At 39.4% G+C, this 15,583-nt stretch overlaps 1 protein-coding gene across 7 annotated transcripts in view; it reads left to right on the top strand.

Moving 5' to 3' along the window:
- The window catches only part of CDC14A (cell division cycle 14A), a 94,535-nt gene that overhangs the window by 8,761 nt on the left and 70,191 nt on the right, over positions 1 to 15,583 (top strand). For 6 of the 7 annotated variants that reach the window (XM_079981404.1, XM_079981402.1, XM_079981407.1 and 3 more), the window contains exons 3-5: positions 5,706 to 5,781; positions 7,534 to 7,626; positions 12,291 to 12,370. In XM_079981404.1, coding sequence (XP_079837530.1) covers positions 5,706 to 5,781; positions 7,534 to 7,626; positions 12,291 to 12,370 — 249 coding nt within the window. The remainder of the gene's footprint in view (positions 1 to 5,705; positions 5,782 to 7,533; positions 7,627 to 12,290; positions 12,371 to 15,583) is intronic. The other variant, XM_079981406.1, reaches the window with a different exon arrangement.

Genomic DNA, 15,583 nt, shown 5'->3' with positions numbered 1-15,583 from the left:
CTCTGAAAGAACTGGTACTTGTCTTGCCGTAACAATTTATATTCGGCTTGCTAGACCTTTTTTTTTCATTTGAATAACTTTTCCACTGTTTTAATGGAACTGCCTTGCCCTTTAGTCTTCTTGATTCTGTCATTGCTATCAAACAACATCTCTTGGCCTGTCTAGCCTTAAAAATAAAACAAAAAATAGAGGTATAACTTTCATAGTTGTTTTATAAATTGCTCCATTTCCTTAAAGAATTTGACTGTCTTTAATGACACTTATCACGTTTAAATTCTTTCTTTCACTTTAATGGATGTTATTATTTTAAAACTGAATTACTTTGCTTGAGAGCCATGGCAGTGTTTTGCTAATGATAGCACTGTGACTGTTTCCCACTTGACCATTTACTGGGCATCACTTGTCTTTCCTTAGCAATGCTGATCAAAACATAATTTAGAGTACATCTGCAGTTTGGTTCACAGCAGGATTAGAGTGGAGAGTGGTCTTAGCATACTTCAGTCTCTGCCTGGAAGGCTTCTCTGACATCAGAGTATATATGTACAGGCAGTGGTGTAGTAGGGGTGTGTGTGTCGCCCTGGGCACAAAATTCTGAGGGAATGCAACCAGGCACCCCCATGCAGGTGCCGGCTTCCATGGTGATCCCCACCCCAGTGGGGACCTAGAAATCTAGAAACTTTTAATCCAATTTATGTCAACTAATCAAGTAGTCAGTTGGTCTGTTGTGTTTATTTGTTAGAAACCATTTTCATCACAAAAATACAAAGATACAACCAGTTTAGAAATACATTTTAACATAAGTGGTCCCTGGCACGTGGTATGCCATGTTCTACAATGGAATTTTCTGATCTGCTAATGCAAATAGAAACTTCCTATGTAGTGCATTTATCCCCATCCCATCAAGAAATACCAGATTTTCTCCCTATTATTCCAAAAGGAAGCTCTCTGGAGAATTCATTTGAGAAGGCTATTCCTGAGAGAATTATGTGGGAAGCAATACAGTAAGGAAAGAACTAATCAGTGTGAAGAACATTTAAGCCACTTTTTTTTTTGCTGTCTTCCTGATTTGTGCATTTTTTAAAATCTCAGAATCATGCTGAGCTTCTGTTCTAGGTGCAGAAGGATGATGGAAAAGTATATGTCACTATTTTTGGTTCAAAGTTCCCTAATGCCATGCCAATGCAACATCATTATTTGAACCACCATTAAGGCCCATTCAGTCATGCACCATAAGCAATTTTTAATGTGTGATGGTATCAGAAGGTGGCCTTGCCCATCATAAAGGTTCTTCTGTAGTGCTATTAATTTTTTTTTTTTTTAAAAAAAATAATTTTTATTAACCGGCCAATCAAATCAAATCAAATCACATCACATCACATAAATTCCGAATTGCAAAGCCGAATTTTAAATTTTGTTGAGGGAACCCATATTTCAAGATCCGAAGGGGGATTCTGATCATCTTCTTGCTACTGCATTAATGTCCAAATCAGTCCAAACAAAGTTCATAATTCTATCCAGTCTTATCTTGCTGTTTCCACATCACCTCTTGTTCATATATTTTCTCTTTTTTCTTTATGATCTCTTCTGATAGTCTCCTTAAGCCGATAAACACCAATAATAAAACTGTGTGAATTTTTCCGTTCTTCCAATCCTCAAATCGAGATGGTTTCCATATATCATCGCCTTCATTGATAGCAGCGCTCTTTCCATCATTAATTACAGAACTGTCGTTCTTAAGTCCCACTGAGGAGTTTCACCCACAATATAAAAACAGCTCTATTTCTCTATTTCTCCTCTCAGACTTAAGTCCTCCGACAGAACTTCCCAATGTGGTGACGGCACTTTTAACTGCGTCATTCCAAAGCCCTTATACATTCCACGCTCTTCTCAAAACATGCTTTGGTTCGAAAGTTTATCTCCACACAGCCTTAAATCCACAGCTTAAGTCCTTAAAACGACATTTCTGGCTTGTGTGTGTGGGGGGGGTTTCTTGTTTAATCACATATAAGAAAGAAAGTAAGGTTTTTTCCCCCTCCCCCATCAGTCTCTTTGCCATACCGAGTCTTGGCGTATCTTCTCATGTTTTATACTTGCTCCTTCGACTCTTCTTGTTTTATCAGAGATCTCTTCTGTTAGCAGTCTTTACTCCCCCTTCTTCCTTGAAATATGTGCATTCGCTTCATCCAAATTGTTTCTTTTGAAGTTCTTGCAGCTAGTGGCGCGGATCAGAGATGGCGTCCAGGAGCGCCGAAATCCCACAGGAGGGCATTGTGCCTAGTGCCCCCCTCCCCACAAATTCGGGGGTGGTATAGGGCACAGCAGGCAAGGGCAGTCCCACCCCACAATCCTGGGGGGGGTAGGGAGGCTATTTACTCCCATCACAGCCTCCAAATTACCTTGTGTGGGTCGGAGAGATGTTATTGTCAGCCATCTTCTGATGCGCCCCCTAGTGGCCCCCCTGTAGTGCTATTAATGTAGTACGTTTGTCATCGTCATCTTGGCTATTCCTGTCTGTTGGATCAAGGGACCAATCAACCGTATTTTGTTGATTGGGGCAGGTCTTGAAGATGTTTGCAAATGCAGTTTCCCATTTGTTGACAAGCATGGATTTACATTGTTAATCCCCTATTGTGAGATATCTGCATTCTCAGTATCACATATTTTGTGTTGACTGTACTGGCTGTCAATTCAGTACCTGAAACAACTGAGTACAGCATGTTGTTCCCTTCTCCTCTTTCTGAAGGCAGGTTAAGGCTGTTGTCCTATAATCCGAGTAGCACTTTTGAATTCACATGCATAGGATTAGGACCTAAAACCTTCTTTTCCAGAAATCACCGGGTTACTGTTTTCTGTGCAAGTCTGCTTTTTTTAAAAAAAAACCTGTTTACTGATGTTTCATTGCATCTAATACCACTGTCTTAAAATTACTGAATACCATTGTGAAATGTATATGAACACTTATATTTTTAAAATAGGTATAGCTTCCTCCCCATCCTGCCACCTATTTTCAGGTTTTTTCACATGAAAGAAAGATCTAACTTTAACAACTAAGCCTTATGAGATCTACAGAGATTTAGGCAACTTCCTGCTTCCTATAAATGTAGCAATCAGCAGCAGCTGCCTTTCTTTGTAGCCACATTGCTTTGATAACTTTTGAGTTCAAGTTTGTACCATAACTGCCATGTCTCAAATGCCAACTATTAACACTCCAGCTCTGCCAAGTCCAATTAAATATATTATGATTAAACATCAAAACATGTCATGCCCAGGAAAATGAATGTGCTTTTATACTGTCTAATGAAAATAAAAAGCTGAATAGGCCAGCTATTCTTTTCCCTTTAAGCCCAGTGTATTGAAAGCGATTATTCATGTTAAGTTGACATATATGTCTTAAATAAATGTCTTTGCCCTATTTTTACTGCTTATCTTGTAATAAATATGGTGAAAAGTAAAGTAGAGGGGAATGATCTGCAGCCACAGGGCTGATTTAGTCAGACTGGTAACTAATTAATGAGTTGGGAACTTGTCATTGGCTTATTCTTCAAGAAGAATGCTAGCTCTTGTTCTGTTCTTTGCAAGCAGATCTAGGCTTGGCATATCACACTTGACTGGTTAATGCACAATAGGCTTACACGGGCAGCACATTCTCTAGCTGGTCTGTATCTGTTTCAATTGGAGGAAGCTCATAAGAACCTTAACTCCTTGTGTCTCGCAACTAAACTGCGTTGCTCCTTCTGAAATCTTAACATCCACCTCAAACACACTTTGAAGATACTGGATCTTTTAGGCGTTCAATCAGCAGAGAGACTATAAACCATGGGTAGGCAAACTAAGGCCCGGGGGCCAAATCTGGCCCAACCACCTTCTAAATCCAGCCCACGGACGGTCCGGGGATCAGCGTGTTTTTATATGAGTAGAGTGTGTCCTTTTATTTAAAATGCATCTCTGGGTTATTTGTGGGGCATAGGAATTCGTTCTCTCCCCCCCCCCCAAAAAAAAATATAGTCCGGCCCCCCACAAGGTCTGAAGGACAGTGGACTGGCCCCCTGCTGAAAAAGTTTGCTGACCCCTGCAACAGTTGCAAAAGTTACTGTATCTGGCGGTGAGCTACATCATACAGCTTATCTGTGAGAGACTCTGAATTCATTTATCAAAATGTCATACAGAGCCAAGTACCTCTTTGAAGCTAGCAAGTCCCATCAACACCAAAGTGGCATGTTTTAGCTTAATGTGTCTGTCTCCGGAAAATGAAAACTTAGCTGCACCTTCCAACATCACAGAGCTGTGGGACTATATCTGACATTAGCTTTGTTTTGTCAAATACCTGATGGCATCATAGGTATACAGTGGTACCTCGCAAGACGAATGCCTCGAAAGACGAAAAGCTCGCAAGACGAAAGAGTTTTTCGTTTTTTGAGTTGCTTCGCAAGACGGATTTCCCTATGGGCTTGCTTCGCAAGACGGAAACGTCTTGCAAGTTTGTTTCCTTTGTCTTGCAAGTTTGTTTCCTTTTTCTTAAAATCATGCATTCACTTCGAGGAGCAACTCATAGCACGCGGTGTGGTAGCCTTTTTTGAGGTTTTTGAAGACTTTGGTGATTTTTGAAGCTTTTCCAAAGTCCGTGCTTCGCAAGACGAAAAAATCGCAAGACGAAAAAACTCACGGAACGAATTAATTTCGTCTTGCGAGGCACCACTGTACAAATCTTGTGACACAAAGTAATTGGATTCTGAAAACAGGACTACTAAGAAAATGTTAATTAACTCAAACTGCTTGAGTGCATACTTTCCCCCAGTCTATAAAGTGCTGCTTTTGCACTCTTTAACCTGAATGGACCTATCCTATATGTGTGTGTTATGGGCTGGCAACAGTTACTAAGGGCTCTTGGAAGCATGACACTTGGTTTGCGAATCAGCTCAGGTCCTCTCCCTCTTTTATAACAGTAATGCCTCATCTTTATTCCTGGAAGGTGATCACAGCCTCCTGGACTCAAGTTCACTCTTTATAATACATTAGCAGCAGCAGCAGCTTATTGTCTATTATATTTTAATTATTTCACTCTATTTGGAGTTCTTTTTTTTAACCTAAAAGTGTTGTTCTGCCCCTACATTACCATTTGGGTAATTACCATTTACTGAGTTTTCAGTAATAGTAATAATAATAATAATAATAATAATAATAATGGGACAAGTGTGAGATTCTAACCATTTATTTGTGTAAGTACGGTAGCTATAAAATTAGCAAATGCAGGATTACACACCGTAATATAAAGTATATATTGCAATTAAAAAAATTTCTGAAGGGGCAGAGTATACATATTTTTCCTTATCTCCTGACAAATCAAGATGGTGATGTTTCTGGTTTCTGAACAGCTGCACTTAAATCAGCCAGAAAAACTATATGGCACCCCTGGAAAATTGTTAATTGTCCATCTGCTGATCAAACATGGCCATTGAATATAATCAAAGGTGGTCCTTCAACTTATCTGTGTGGAGCAGACATCACCTTTTACTGTAATCTCATTGTCTCACCTGCCCTTACACAGTAGAACCGAGTGTTAATTGTGCTCTGCTGCTACATACTGTGCCTCTAGGTTTCAGTGGAGATGTTGCTAGGAAGGGAGAGCCTTCGAATAGTGAAATATTTGACAACAGCAAAAGGACTAAAGTACAAGTTTTTTGACCATTGGTATATATTTCTTCTAGTTTTTATGCAGATTTTGGACCTTTAAATGTGGCTATGGTACATCGATTCTGCTGTAAACTAAACAAGAAATTAAAGGTGAGAACATTATATTTTCTTCTAAATATTGGTTTTTTTTGCTAAAATTTAACAAACTGTTATTATTAACAGCCATTTATGATAATTAACAGAATTGCTGAACTTACATTAAGATTGTGTTTTTCTCTCTCTGAATAAAGAAAATGACAATTTATGCTCCATATGAAAATTAAACTATGGATTTGTTTATGCAGTTCCATGACATCTAAAATATATACCAAATATATTAACGGTATTCTTCCAGTTAACTCACAAGATGATCTGAAACTTTGTTGGAGAAAAAATAGTTTGAAAATGATTATATTTCATAGAAATTAATGCAGTCGCTTGATTTACATATAAAGGTAAGCCAGGATGAAACAAACCATAGCTTACAGGGAACAAGCATGTATGCTGTTCAAATTGCAGCCATCTCTCTTCCTTTGCTGCATTAAGAGGAAACCAACCAGATTGTTGACTCACAATTACATGCAAATCAGTGCTTGTGGCTTGTTTTTTCCCTCCAAACCACAAGAGCAAGCAAAGAATATGCCATGGTTTGTTCCTGGCTTTGTTCTAGCTCTGTGTTTGAAGAGAAGCAAACCATGAGTTGCTAGTTTGAAGATAACGCAAGGGTTGCCAGACAAGAAAGGGATGAGTGTGATTTGAGCAGTGCGCTAGGATTCTGTTTTGTTTCTCTGTTGGATGTGAAATAGGCCGTTATCTCAACATGATAAGTTTAAAAATTTCTTAAGGCATAAACTGTCTTGAACCGTGATCCATGTAGCCTATGTCATAATAGATCACTCTTCTTTAAGAGTTTCATCCCTATGCTGAGCACAAGAGTAGAAAACAAGTCACTGGTTCATTGTTCTCTAACCCCTATTCATGTGAGAGATTTAACATTTGATATTACTGGTGTTTCTGCACAATAAGCAGCAAGCTAAGAATGGAGCCTGGTGATTGATTTACATGTTCTGGACTTTTCATTCAAAGGTGTGACTGTCTTGTAAGCATTCCCTCTGTCTTTATTGTTGTTGCTGAGTGAATACATGAGGAGACTGTTTGTTCCAGATGTCTTAAAGAGGTTATTTTGGTGTCCCAGTTCCTCAGGCGTATTGTCTACTAGAATTTAGGCAGGGCAGTCATTCAGTAGGTTTTACTAGAAGATGAGCACAGGCGATGGGAAGTTAGCCACAGGAATGCCATCACCTGTGGCTGATGTAATATCCAGACCATCTCAGAAAGAGGCTGAAGAAGAAAAGTGAGAAAGACAAGTGGCCAATTTGCAGGCATATTGTGATTGTCTAGGGATAGATGAATCTGTCGGTTTTGTTTCCCTCTGTTTTTTCCTTTTCCGATCCTACGTTTATCCCATTTCTGCAGCAGTTTGTGATTTTTATTTATTTTTAGTCTGCGTAAAATCTTGTGAGGATTTTTTGCACATTTCTCCTAATATTTGCATTTTGTGTGTACCTTTTGGGGGTCTACATAAGAAAATTCAGAGAAGTACAGATTTCAAAAGATTAAATGTGTTTTAGTTCACATATTAGTTCGGAAAATGCAAAATTAAGTTTTAATATGAGGCAAATAAATCCATTCTCCCATCTCTAGTTGAGGAGGAGTGATTTGACCAGGGAGTGAGGTGATTTGAAAGAACTGCCAAGACACACAACGCTAAACTGGTATTACTTAGCTGCCAGTATTTCATTTGCTTAAATTTGTGGTTCTGTGCTAACCATCCCTTCGTACTTTTTTTTCCTTTTTAAACAGTCATTCAGTCTTTCAAGAAAGAAAATAGTATATTATACCAGCTTTGACCAGCGGAAACGAGCAAATGCCGCATTTTTGATAGGTGCATATGCAGTAAGTATCACTCGATAAGTCTGTCTGTCTCTCTCTCGCTCTCTTGCAGGGACTTGCTGACCTATATGTTTCTGGCTAAGTACAGATACTATAAATGCTAGTATCACTGTCCTTTTGTTATAATTCTTCTACAATCTAGTCCAGTATTTAAACAGTGGGAGAGATTTCCCCATTCTGCTGAACCTTTGTCTCTTCTGTTGCTCCCTTTCCTGCTTCTGGTCTTAAGCAGGGAAAGGAGGTAAAAAAGATAGTTATGTTTAGTGGTACACTGTGTTCACATAATACAGCATTGTTCGTTCTTGTGTCCAATTTCCTTTCAATATCTTCCTTGGACTGGGAATCCAGACTCTACGATTGATCCCAGGGGGTTCAGTCTGCTGCAGGGACTTTTTCCCTTACTCATTCTTCTTGGATTCAAGGGAACCAGCAGGAGAGATTGCCCTACTGCTTTCATGTTGAGCTGTGAGCACCGTTTTGACCTCTCCTTTGTTAAAAGGCACTTTGTAAGTTATGTTTGTTAAAAGATCTACGGCTGTGCTGGTGAGGCAAGATAGCAAAGTTTGTGTTGGTTTTATTTGGGAAGCTTGATATTATTATTATTTGAAGCATGCATATAAAATGTTGCAGGTCATTTATCTTTAAAGGTAAACAAGGTAAACATTTGAAGTTTTGTAGCAGTACGCCTTAAAATAACGCTCTTTTCGCTAAATGACAGTAACTTACATTTTGGATTTATGCTGTTTAGAAATGGGTCTCCTGTATAGGGAAACGGTGTGTAAAAACCTGTGCCAAAAAGAAATATTATCTCTACTGAGATCATCAACATTACTTTGGGAATATGAACTTGTATAAGTACGTCATATGTCTCAATCTTCCTGTATGGAGTAATGGAAACAAATGGGCCCTTTGTGGAGCAACAAGAGACAAACAAATGAACTAGTTGAGCTTTTTCTAGAGGAGCATAACATTTGCTTTAACTTCATATGTGTGCTGAGAAACACCAAACAATAGTCATATGGGGATGGTATTGACATGGAAATGAAATCAACGAAGGACCAGTACTTCACAGGAAGGAAAGGAGCAATTGCACAAGCTACTGTGTTTCGACTCGTAGCCATTGAAAGGGAGTTAGCTTTAAATTACATTCTTGTGTCTACCAGCCCTCATTGGACAGTAGGACTTAAAACCCAATCTTTTTGGATGTCTCTGTACATTTGTTCTGTGCTTCTATATGGAAATTCTTCAACAGGCCCAAATAGTTCCGTATGGTATGACTCAAGGGGGTCCAAGGATGATGGTCTGTAGAATGTGGCCTGGAGGATTTGTGTTTCCTGTTCTATAATTCAACGATGCCATGATGAACTTGGTGTCCCATTTGTCATCCTTTCTGGCTATAATGTTGGAATTGTTTCTAAGGCTGTAATGGCATTATATTCTGCACGGTTGAGATTATACTTCTTGCTGACAACCTCATCCTGGATCTGACAACGGAAGCCTTCTGTGTTTAAATAAATAAAACAAACCTGGTTGCTATTGCAACAGGCGTGATCATGCAGAATCATTAGTGTTGAGAAGATAGTGCAGCAAAAGTACTGCAAACAGTGAATTGTGGTAGAAATATTCCTTTTAATAGTAATTTATAAAGCATGTTGAAATGTCCAAGCTTAATACAGCACTTAGATTGGACATAGACTGCAGATAGGAATTATCTAAGAGACACAGTGCAGAAGGAATAAGGAATGAAGAGGAAAACAGGCATTGGCGCACAGTTCTTTATGGCAAGGAGGACGGAAACAAGTTTCCTGTAGCTTCTGCTTCTCTGATTGATAGATGGGGCTAGGCTTGCCTGTCCCTTCAATTATGTTCATCCTGAGAAGCCTTGGCAGAGCTCAGAGCATGCTTCCCTTTGGCTCTGCCCTCCCACAGCACTCCTTGTGCCATAGATAGAAGAAACAAACAGCCAGGTTAATGTAGAACTGCACACACACAAAGTGGAGCAGAAGAGCAATTATCCAGCTAGGACAGACACGTCTGCCTGGCTTGTGTATGACTGGCTAAATTAATAACATTAATGGTTGAGTTAAGAGTGCCACTGTTGCATCCCTTTTTAGCATGGACAGACTCTAATGGTCTGCTATACTTTCCTGCAGAGGAGTCAGGTGTGTGTTGTTCATGACGTTTTAACAAGGATTAGGGATGGAGATGCAATCTGTATCTTCAGTTGTGGGGGTAAGGATTCTGCAGGGGTTGATACTAGGCACATCATAGCCTCATCTAATTGCTGTTTCCCAGGTGTGGGTGCAAATCAAGCTTAAAGGTGAGACAGGTAGTGCCAGAAGTGGGTCAGTCCTGCTTTGCACAGTATGCTTCTTAGGATAGTAGGCTGCTCTTTGAAGGAAAATAGAATGAGAGTCTCTCCTCTCTTGCCAAAATAACCTTCAGTTGAATTACTAGTCCTAAACTTGCATGCAGCCAACATTTTCCATTCATTTATCTCTCCCTTCATGTGCTAGGTTTATTATGCATAATGCTACTGTTTCGTAAAACAATGTTTCCTGATGTTTGTGTAGTCTAATACTGTACATGACATTCTGAACATTGTTAGTTTAGAGGTTTGCTTTTTTACTTCCGTAATGCTAAAATATTAATGTGTAAAATGAGAATAGGCAAACACTAGATTAAATTCTAGAATAGAACTTCCACTGGTAGCTGTGTACTATAAACAGCCACACAATGTGACTTACGTATTTTCCGTTGAACCCAGTTCCCAGGAACACATATTTCCCTCTCATCTTGCTTTATTTATAATGCTGCCTTGAGTGTTGTTCAAAATGCAAGGTGGGAGCCCCATTCTTTCCCCCCATTTCCTCCACACTGTTAGCAAACTGTGTTCCTAGTGCTACCTAGTGATGTCTAGTTAACATTTGACTCTACCATTGTGTGAAACAAATCACTCATGAAACCAGTATCATGTCCTGGTGGCATAGAGCACATCTGGTCATACTGTTTACAGTAGAAAGTAATCATACTGTGTAGAGTGTTTTTTTTCCAGACTGCCTTAAATGCAGCTCTATAATTCTCCCAGGATACTTTTGTTAGTTTCAGTAGAACTCCTGGTATAACGTCATCGGCTATAGCAAGGAACTGTTTAGCAATCACTGGCGTGTGAAATAATGGAAAGCCTGAAATGATTTTGCATGTGCTATTGAGCATTTACTGTACCAGCTCAGAATTTGCAGAATGTAGTTTAAAATTCCCTTGAAATGTGCCTATGCAGTGTCCTAATCATAGAACAGTTCATTCCTTAGAAAGAACTTTTCAGGAAACTGAGAGAATGAAAATACGGTTTGCAAAACAGTCCTAGAAAGGTTTCCTTGAATCACATTATTATCAACTACTGTTAGCAATGAAAACATAAATTTAAGTTTTGATAAAGGACACAGTTCTCTATATTTGTTAGTAATTTATTCTTTCATAAAAATTTATATGCCGCTTGATGATAAAAAAAACCCTCAAAGCAGCTTACAAAAGATAAAACAGTAAAATCAAGAAAAAAGCACAGCCATACTTTAAAACATACAGAAGTTAAGATACTAAAACAGATTAAAATGACCTCAAATTTCTAAGCATATTGGTTTTTAACAGGTGCCAAAAGGAATACAGTGAAGGCGCCTGCTTGCTCTCAGTAGGCAGGGAATTACAAAGTGTAGGCACTGCCACACTGAATGAAAGAGTTCATACAAATGCAGAATAGCACCTGTAGTAGTGCCAATTCTGTCAATTGATGCAGTTGAGTGGGCAAATGTGAGGTAAGGCGATCTTTTATAAAGACAGATTTCATTCATAAGTTTATTAGCACTTTTTTTTTTTTTTTTTTTTTGCTACTGCTTACTTCTGTAAGCCGTCATGACCTACATCTTCACTACTACAAAAGAGAAGGAAGTAATTTGATTTCCAAGAAGTGTACTGAATGAGAATAGGAGTGCTTTATTATAAGAGAGTCAGGAGAAGAATACTGACTCGAACATAACCACAGAAGTCAGAGGAACTAATCGTTTCTGTGGCTTCAGTGGATGTGTTCTTGTCAGTATAACAGTGGATAGAACTGAACTCAGGATGTTGCAGCAAACTGGGTGGAGTTTCCTGAAATGGTGCTCATAATGCAATCCCATTCATACAAAAACATGCCCTAAAACATGATTTATTGGAAAGTGAATTGCAAGCTGTGGTGCTTCTATCAAACATGAGATGGGCATATCTACATTAAGAATAATGGATGGTATCCAACCATGTTGCTTAGCTAATGGTAAGAATCATGTCGGTAGAAAGGTGAGGGAATATATTTTGGGCAATTCTTCTCCCCGCTGCAGCCCTTTCCAAATCTTCTGCAGCAGATTGGGGGAAGGGGACATCTCTGAAAAATGCTTCCCTCTCTGTTCTCACTGTCTGCTGAGCAACAGCATTGTATACAGCCTATTGGCATTTCTCTGACAGATTGAAGCATGAAAATACTCTTTTTAAGGCTGTGTAGCAGATGCTAAGGAATGGCAGGTTTCATCCAATTCACATCAAGGTCTTGTTTTGAGAAAATATATCGTACCACTGCAAATACCATTTTAGCTTTTCTAAGACAGTGTGTTGCTCACGTTGGTTTTCTTTTGCAGGTAATCTCCTTAAAGAAAACACCAGAAGAAGCTTACCGAATACTTTTATCCGGATCTAATCCACCATATCTTCCATTTAGGTATGGCTGCCGCAGTAATAATACCTAACATTTGCCTAGCACTTCCAGGTATAATGCATTATTTAGTTTCAATCCTTAACAACAACCCTATAAGATAAGTTTGTATTTGTTATCCCCCACATTGCAGGGGGAGCCTAAAAGACAGTAAGGTTTGCCTGCAGCCTCTTAGTGAGTTTGTGGCAGAGGTGAGAGTCAACCCAGGCACTTCCTGATTCATTGCTCAGCCTCTTAACCATTACATTATGCCAGCTGTAGTTACAAATTAAACAGATTAGCTTCAAAGCTTCTAAACAGGTGTTTGAGGCTGGCATATTGTGTTGCAGTTGCTGCCTAGCATTTAAATTATCATGATACATGGATGATGTTGTGTAGCTTCTTTCGGGCACCATGATACTTCCCTTAGTCTACATTTCTCTTGCTTCATTTTTGGACCTGTTTTTCTGACTGCTTTTTGTTCCTTTCTCTTGCTACCCACCAAAGGTCCAAAGAGCTGTACATGCTCTAATTTTTTTTCCTGGCTCCCTACTGCATTCCTTCTCCCACATACCACCTTACCACCTCCCAATAACAAGTCTCTGGAAGATTGCCAGCACAGACCTTTGGGGTGGCAGGCCTATATTTGTGGAAGCTCTGCTAGCACCAATGTTGACAGGGAAGCTCTGCTAGCACCAATGTTGACAGATTTTGGGCACCAGGTTAAAATGTGCTGGTTTTTTTTTTAATCCTCCCAGGCATTTGGATCCTAATATTGTTGGGGTTCTTGTGGCTATCTCAGTTGGAATCCTTGTGTTGTGTGAGGGAAGGACATTTTTGCTTGGTTTTGGTGATTGTGGATCATTGGTTTTAGTGTGTTGTTGATTTTACACATCATACATATTTGTGGTTGCATGAATGCTATTGTTGTAACTCACTTTGAGACTTTTCTGGTAGAAAATGACAAATAAATTCAATGATTAATATTACTTGAATGGTTTTGGCTTCATTGATAAAAATTAGCTAAACCTTTGCTTTTGTGTTCTTTACTGTGTCATTTGGTACATTTCTGCATATTAAATATGCATGTCTTCTTTCAACCAGATTTAAGAGGCTATGTCTCCAGGCTTGTATTATGGGCTTGTAACTTCTGAGGAACTGATTTGCACTTCACCGCAAAACCTAGAGAGTTAGTGTTTGGCAGATCTAGTTAAATAGAAGATGTAGGTCCAGCATGGGCTTAACGTGTCTTCCACAGCCTTGGAGCCTTATTGAGACAGATGTGAGTCACAGATGCCAATGAATTAAGTTTGACCATTAGGTAGATGGTGACAGAAGCCGTTCCTTTGTCATTATCAGAATGACTTTCTACCTTCTGCCTGAAAATGTAGGAAAGAGTTCAAGGATAGGTACATAAGGCTGGCATTTCCTGACAGTCATTTTCATTAGGGCAAAATTGCTGCTGATTTAGCTGCATAAAGAAGCTGGCTGGGTGCCAAGCATCAAAGCTTTCTCAGCACAGAGCTATTTGTAATACCTGGAGTTTAGATAGCTGCCAGGAATGTATTCTGAGCTGTAGGCATCAAATATTTAAAGCAAGGGCAACTTATCAATGATAGCAATGCTATTTTGAAGCCTGCATAGCTACTGTGTATGCTCACTTGGTGGGGTCAGTGCATGGAACATGGTAGTTCTAACACATACACTGTTTAGTTATTTACTTGTTTTCTTAGTTGAGAGCAGAATTGACTTGTGCTGCTTGGTTACTTTTCTCCTGGAGCCTGCTTATTCATTATAGGCCTCCCAGTGCCAATTGTAAAGCGTTTGACACAAACTGCTTGTTTTCCCCTCTGAAATGTACCTGAGAAGGGACTGGAAGCGAGGCTCAAACATGCACAGTCTCTTCATTGTGTTCCCCTGCAGGAATACCCAGTTTTCCCTACCTAGGTACGATTTCAAGAGAAATGCATGTCTGAATCTAGTTGAAAGGGATGAATGGAAGAACAGAAAAAAGATACATATGTCCATGATCCAAATCAGCTTGTTGTTTGTTCCTGAACAACAAAAATGCTTTTCTTCATTTGTAAAGATTCTCAGTTTAAATGACTGGATTCCAGGATTTCTCAGTCTAGTGACCCAAGAAGGACCAGTTACGGGATGCCATTATAAGACACTTTTAGGAGATTTTTACATTGTGATATCTATTTAATGTGAAGGGTTCTTGTGATTTTGTTTATAAGGCAACATGCCTGCCTCTTGTGCTTCAGGGAGCATTAAGAGCAGCTTACAAATCACATAATTAAAAACAAAGCCAATACTGAAATAACCAAACAATCATAAAGTACTCCTGGGCCTAGAATCAATAATCAAAAACCAGAACCAATTCTAGGCGGCTATCTAGACCCGATGCCTGATTATCTGAAGTGAATCAGATTGCTGGGTATCTTGAGATAACGAATTCTACAATCCAGATGCTGCTACTGAGAAGACCTACTCTCAGGTCTGTTTTCTGCACCTCCTAGGCACCAGGACACGATCATTGCACGATCGAGTCTCTTGAAATATGTAGTATTAGTTTTCATTCAAATAGATCTGGTTTCATTTAGCTCAATGACCTGGAAAATCTTAATCTGCTTAGAAATTCAGACATCATTTCATTTTAGGACTGTAGAGGCAAAAGACTGCTTGAAATATCAGTATTCAGCTAGATCATATATACCACGCAGCCAGGTTCCAACCTCTGTGTATGGTGGAAAGACAGGGGAGAAGTTAATGCTGGCTGAAGGGATTAATATTGCATTGAGGGCACTTAACGTTAGTTTTTAGTCAAATCGCTTTATCAGTGCCAGACCTTCTAGCTTCCCAAAGGATCTGTTGCAGTGAAATATGACTGCATTCTTTCACAATAGGCAGCGGTACCCATTTTATAATGCTCAATATTTTGTTTTATAGAGTTTTCATATATGGAAGTGCATACCTCCAGTTTTTCTGCTTAGCCTTTGCCCCTTCATTAGGCAATACAAACCACTGAGGAGAGTCTGCCACAAGTGAATTGCTTTCTATGCAAGTGACTGAGACCGCCAGTGGACTGCAGTAAGGGGAGATTCAGCCGAATCTCCCCAGTGCTCCCTTGTCTCTGCCTCTTTGCATACCAGTGGTGCCAGATACAATCACCTGTGGCCGGCCCAGGGTACAACAGCTGAGTAAACATTGACAGCAGAAAAGGACCAAGCTGTATAG

Source organism: Podarcis cretensis (genome assembly GCF_951804945.1).
Source record: "Podarcis cretensis genome assembly, chromosome: 6".
Classification (NCBI taxonomy): domain Eukaryota; kingdom Metazoa; phylum Chordata; class Lepidosauria; order Squamata; family Lacertidae; genus Podarcis; species Podarcis cretensis.
Note: the sequence above shows the minus strand (reverse complement) of the source record. Positions and strands in the feature narration are given on the sequence as shown.